The following is a 6,706-nucleotide window of genomic DNA, read 5'->3' on the forward strand; positions in this document are numbered from 1 at the left end:
TTCATTTGCTCTACTTGTGCCACCAAGTGGACAATACATGTAAAACAGGCAGAGTGATCATAACGACACCATGGCTTTGTGTGTAAAGCTTTGAATTGAATGAATGATGTTTGAAATGCCAATACATCAATTATTAACTTATTAATATTGTGTCTGTCTTTATGACATAATGGTGGTGTCAAAAGGGAAAGTGGAAACAAATTGAAAACAGCGATGTGACTGTGGCTCAGTGGTTAGCATACCCGTCTTTCAATCAGAGGATCGGTGTTTCGAGCCTAAGCTCATTCATTTTTATAAAAAATAAGAAGTGACACATCAACATGGACCCACAGTGCTGGGCTTTTTGAGACTATTTGGCCTGCTTTATAAAATACTTCCACAGACACAGATGAAGGCACAGAGAGGAAGGGAATCCATTGAGTTTCTCTGCCTCTTATCTTTCAAATTGCACGGCAAACCCACGAACCATTTCCTGAATCAGTCACATGGTGCGGCCGGCTCGCTTCCAACGTCACCTCATGCGTCATCGACACAAGCCTCGATACGCGCTTCACCAAAATCTACCTGATTACTCGACGCACGCTTTGAAGCCTCAACACGAAAGGACACATCAGTACTTTTAACCAATCAGGCACAATAATACAGTTAAAACAATGCACTCCAGGGATCATTCGATCAACAGCAGCTTTCCACATGTGGCCAATGAGCTTCTCAACACAGCGACGTTCAGGTCTCTTTTTTTAGGGGACAACATGGTCCTCATCCTGCCAAGTGGTACTGTCTCACTGGGGACACTTGAGCGGGCTCCAGGTGTGTTGGTGGAGTCAAGAGTTCACACGGCGTTCGCTCGGATGTCCTCAAGGTGGAACCCGTCCTCATTGTGAGGCCGGATGTCGGGTTCAGGTTCCTCCTCTGCCAACTTTTTCACCTTGGTGTCTTTGAGTAACTGTGAGACGAGGCGCTCATAAAACCACTCCAGGTCCTGAGGGTCCTCCGGCCAGGTGAGGTACTCCCTTCTCTGGACAAAAGCTCGGACTGCCTTGTACTTCATCAGCTGGTAGTGAGCCACCTTCAGTTGTATCGTGTAAGAATGGAGAAAAGGGTCAAAAACTTTCTATTTAAAATGTTTATTGTCAGTCCAAATTGTTTTCTGCCCTTTGTGTAACAATGCCAATTTAACATTTGATTATTCATGAGATCACCCATGAGCAATGTTTTTGTGAATCACATGACTACTTGTACGTCACGGCATGGGTGTGAAGACAGTACCTGCAGTATACACACCTTCCCTACCACCAACATTATCAGCACGTCTGTCAGCTCCTCCAGCATCCGGCCCTGGGCCAAAGTGAACGCCTCCAAGCACCAACCATCTAGAAACACACGCCACCCAGTTAGTTTCTTTATCCTTCGCCTTTGACATGGTTGATGGGAGTAATGACGTCTGAAATAATTAAACACAACAACTCGGCGTTCTGCTGTGGTGTGGGAGTGTCACTCAACTGCCTATTGACACCAAGCGAAAGCGCGTCGACGAACATCTCTTGTTCCGCCACGGCAACTCTGGATGGCAGTTAATGGGATTGCCGTGACATGACGTTCAGTTTTACAACTTTTTACAGCTGTGTTTTTTTTCCCGCCTACCCTTGTGGCCCCTACCGCCATAGCTTGAACGCACTAACCCACATTCAAAGAAATGGGAGGACTGGTGTTTTTCGCCGCATCACCGATTTGGTGTGAATGCAGCTAGCTAACTATGGATGCCTCTAAACACCTCTAAAGCTCACTAATTATCCCACTATATCAATAACAGTGTACTTACAGTATAACCGACTTGCTAAAGCAACAAGTTGTGGTTTAGGAGGTTGGGTGCCAGACTATTTCTTGACAGGGAGGACTTCCTCAAGTCTTTTCTGGCTGGCAATGTCACAAGACTCATAAGTCACTGTGCCAGGCCAAGAAATAGTCAGCAGCCAGGTGAAACCACTGGAGGTCAGCAAAAACTAGGTGGTGTTAAGATACCCCAAAACAAACATATAGGAGAACAATATGTAACTTCTCATTTAACGCTCGGCAAGAAAGGAAATTAGTGCACCTCGAAATTTCTCAAAAGGAAAATAAATATATTTTATGGCCAAAAATTCAGTAAACTGTACTGAAAAACATACCTTTAAGGAACTCTTTGGAGACAACGCACACCGTCTTCCTGCTGCCCCATATGGCATCTCTGATGTTTGAAAGGTGATCCTCTCCTGGTAAAAAGTCTCTGGCCTCGAAACAGCAGCGGAAGATGTTCTCCTCCGAAAACTGGCTATCCAGCTTCTGTAGCAGAGCGGCCTCCACCCAGCCGTAGTCGTTGTCGCTAAAGCAGAGGAAGGCATCGTGCTGCACTTCGTCCACGGGAGGCGTCGGCTTGGGGCCCTCGAGAAACCTACCCGCGATCTTTTTGTAGACGATGAATATGCGCCCTCGGAGACGGGCGTAGACGATCCCGCTGAGGACCACGGCGAGTATGAAGAGAGCGGACAAGACGAAGAGAGCAAACTTAAGGTCTCCGACGGCCTTTTCGTCGTCTTCCTCACAAGGTTTGACAATCGCGGAGTATTCCAGCAGAGGAAGATTCTGGAGAGCGGCTGGAAACTCACACCTGAACTCCTCAATTGGGCTCAGGAAGGTTACATTCGTTGCGTTGAGCCACATCACAAAGCTCTCCAGACTGCAATCGCAGTGGAACCGATTCCCAGCCAGGCTGAAGAAGCTCAGAGACTGAAAAGCCGCCGGGTCCGGGGAGGCTAAAAAGTTGTTTGAGAAATCGAGTCTCTTCAGGCTGATCGGAAAGACGTCCGGCTGCAGATAGGTAAAAGCATTGGACGAGAGGTCGATCTCTATGATCGACCGTAGGCCGCGGAAAATCCCTTTTGGGAGAGTCGCAAGTGAGTTGAGGCTTAGATTAAGACCGAGCAGATTCTCTAGATTATCAAACAGGTCGAGGCACTTCCCCTGCTCCCAAATGATATGCAGGGAACTGTCATGAAGATCCAGCACCTGCAATGCATTATTACGAGGTACTGTAAGTTCTGGACTCACTGTGCACCACTTGATGAAGTTGCCGCCATAGAAGAAATTCTTGAGACGATTGAAATTAATAAAAATATCATAAACTTCCTCCATCTTTGTTAATCTGTTGTCGGAAACATCTACGTAGATACTGTTGTTGCCCAATGCATTGATTTCCCAGAGAGAGTTCAGTTTATTGTCTCTCAAAACCAGATAATCTAAGTTTGGTAATGGTGCTGAGGAACCCAGGTTTCGCAGTGAATTTCCTGTCAGATATAATGCTCGTAATTTCGGAAGACCGGTGAATGCTTTGTCTCCCAATACACCAATGTGGTTGTAAGATAAATCCAACACCCGAAGGTCCGTCAGATTGGTGAATGTGTGAGAGTATATTTCACCCAGGAGGTTGGATGACAGGTTGAGCAATCGTAAATGTCCTTGAAGACCGTTGAAGGCATTTTTGTTAATCTGATTGATTTTGTTCATGGAAATGTCAATAATGATCGCATCCTTTAGAGGACTTAAAACAGCCCTCTGCAAAGCAAATATTTGGCTTTTAGACAAATCCAAAGTGGTAACTGAACTGTTCATGAGGCCTTCGAATGTGCTTTCATCTGGGTCGGGAAGGTTGTCATATGAGAAGCCTTTGCCCATGTGTCCAGAGAATATTAAATGAGCAATCGGAGTACCCTCTATTGCTTTGAAAAAGTGCCTTGCTGTGTTCACGCTGAACCCATTGCTGGATAAGTCAAGGGTTTGAAAAGTCATCCCCCTGAAAGGGTTCCCGCATCTCTCCCAGTCAAAGCCTTTAATATAGCTGATATAGAATTTATTGGATTGCAAGTCCAGGCGTTTGAAGGCTTTCCCCCGGAAACCAACAAGATCATCTTCACACAATTGTTCAATCTGATTCAATTTTAGGTTTAGCACTGTGAACTTTGTAAGTCTTGAAAAGAACAGACCCGGTCGAACTCTCACTATCTCATTGCCAAAGAGGTTGAGCGTTTCCAAGGACCAAAGCGGCTGCAGGTAGCTGTCTGCTAGTATGGAGTCTGCCAATTTGCAATAATCCAAAACGAGGTGTTGTAAATGTAATAGTCCTGCGAAAGCCCTTGGCTCCATCTGAAGGCCGATATTGTAGCCTAGGACCAGCTTTGTCAGTCTTCTCTGCCTGAGGAAAGCGTTGTTCCTTATGACAAGCGGCGCTCTCTGCATTCCAAGATCTAACTCTTGCAGCTGGTCATAGCTCCTGAGCGAGCTGCTGTTGATCTCCCTGATGTAGTTCATCTCCAGGTAGAGGTGGGTGATGTTTGGAGGCAGAGCCGGAATCCAGTGGTGCTGCTGTGAGGCACAATCAGCCACGAGTCCGTACAAAGTGCATGACGGGTAGCATGTGGTTACCTGCAGGTACGAAGGTTGCATTATTTCTGCAAATTTAAAAATAACTTAACGTTATAAGTTAAAGGAATCATATCAGGGAAATTTGCTCATTTGCTTTTTGGTTGAAAATGAGAGGATTGGTACCACTGCCTCATCTGTACAGTAAACATGGAGCTGGAACCAGCAGCCGGTTAGCTTGGCTTAGCACAAAGACTTGAAATAGGCGTTAATTAAGCGTTTTTTAAAGCTATACAAAAATATTATTTAGTGAGTTGGTTGGCTGAATTTATTTCTGTCGGGCAAAGACAGACTAGCTGTTTCCTCCAGTTTGAAGTCTTTGTACTAAGCTAACCAACTGGTAGCCGTAGCTTCATATTTATGATACAGATATGAGAGTAGTATCAATCTTCCCAAAAATCTAACTTTTTCTTTCTTTATTGTCGGGAAGGAATCTGAATTAGATTGCCTTCAGATTTCTGATAATCAATTACTGATTGCTGTCTTCTAACTGTTCAGTTTGAGGAAAACTAAATATAACTTCAATGATCAAGCCGCAATGTAAATGTTATGGACATACCTGGAGGTTAAATCCGATAAAAACCAACTGAAGAGCCAGTGTCGACATACTGTCTTCGCCCTAATAAGACGTCCAAAGAGAAAGTCAAACATTAGCAAAGCTTAAAAGAATGCAATGTTGTTGCATTGGCTCAGCAGTGAAATAGATGACAGGTGTTTGAGCATTTAATAAAGTACGTAGAAAAAAGACTGTTTGCTTTGGCGGGTTCATGGGTCACTGGTGCAGCTCCAGCGTCACGCTGCTCAGTACACAATGGTCATGGTCGATATGAGCCTGAATAACAAAGCTCTATTCGAACAGTTGACATGTTAAAAAGTTAAAAGTTCAAGATTCACTTCATCTTCTTGTCACATTAAAACCTAAACATTTGAAGTACATTAAATGATTTATTTCCCATTCAATGTATTAGCGGGGTACTCTGATTTTACAAATGAAGTCCAGTTTACTGCACACGCTTTCTAAAAAGTCTGGGGAATAAAACCTATATCGACACTATCAAGTTGCACTTTGGGAAATGTAAATATAAATTTACCAAAAGTAAATATATTTAATACATAGCATCAATTATGACCATTGTTTCCAACTTTCCAACTTCATGACACATTGGTTCAAAATTATTAGTATTACCCTGTGACCCTTAATAATACTTAACATAATAATACTTAATATAATAATACTTAATATAATAATACTTGACATAATACTTGACATAATACTTGACGTAATAATACTTAACATAATAATACTTAATATAATAATACTTAATATAATAATACTTGACATAATAATACTTAACATCATAATACTTAATATAATAATACTTAATATAATAATACTTGACATAATAATACTTAATATAATAATACTTGACATAATAATACTTAATATAATAATACTTGACATAATACTTGACATAATACTTGACGTAATAATACTTAACATAATAATACTTAATATAATAATACTTGACAAAATAATACTTAAAACTACCAAACTCAATAAGTGGGCGGGGCCTGTGCAGTGAAATGCGTTCACCTTTATGTTCATAACTTGTATGATAGCGGCGTTTCTCCTGCTTATCAGAACCAAAAGCGTAATCATGTACAGGCTATGCACGGGGCATGCAGCTCCGCCTCAACATCTGGAGCCTCCACGCTGTTAAAGGAGATGTTGCCGAGCAGAAAGACAGTTTATTGCACAATGTCGCAAGTCTTTGACGCACTTAGAGAAACCGAGCAAATACAGCGAGTCCGTCGCGCACGTTTCTGGCCACACTTTTTTAATTTTTTGGTATGATTCTCAGTTTTTAACGTTAATTTAAGTGAACATCTTACCAGTGTCTGTGTTGCGCAAACGAGGAAAAGCCTTCAGCTGAAGTCCTGCGTGCAAAGTTCCTCCTCCCGCAGCAGACCTGCTCTTCCTGGTGAATCTGCTCTCTCGTCGATGCAGCTGTCAGTGAGGCAAAGCCATGTCCAAACATCTCCATGAAACTATGTGATAGCTGTATTACAGTGATACTACTGCTAATATCAGAAAGTATCAATACTATATCATTTATCCTGTTAAACAAGATTAATTAAATTAATCAAACTATTTCCAATAGGTGATGTTAATAAATGATATATTAATGATCTGTACCACTTTATTCTGCACGTTTCCTGCTTTTCAATAAAGAAACTCTGCATGTGAAGT

The 6,706-nt window shown here is 42.4% G+C and overlaps 1 protein-coding gene across 1 annotated transcript; it reads right to left on the bottom strand.

Moving 5' to 3' along the window:
• Positions 1-832: 832 nt before the first annotated feature.
• LOC306733844 (toll-like receptor 5) lies at positions 833-5,062 on the bottom strand (the record flags this gene model as incomplete). Its single annotated transcript, XM_079215151.1, has 4 exons — positions 833-1,069; positions 1,285-1,373; positions 2,169-4,458; positions 5,015-5,062. 4 exons carry the CDS (start codon positions 5,060-5,062, stop codon positions 833-835), a joined length of 2,664 nt encoding a protein of 887 aa, XP_079071277.1.
• Positions 5,063-6,706: the final 1,644 nt, after the last annotated feature.

Source organism: Taurulus bubalis (genome assembly GCF_910589615.1).
Source record: "Taurulus bubalis genome assembly, chromosome: 3".
NCBI lineage: Eukaryota > Metazoa > Chordata > Actinopteri > Perciformes > Cottidae > Taurulus > Taurulus bubalis.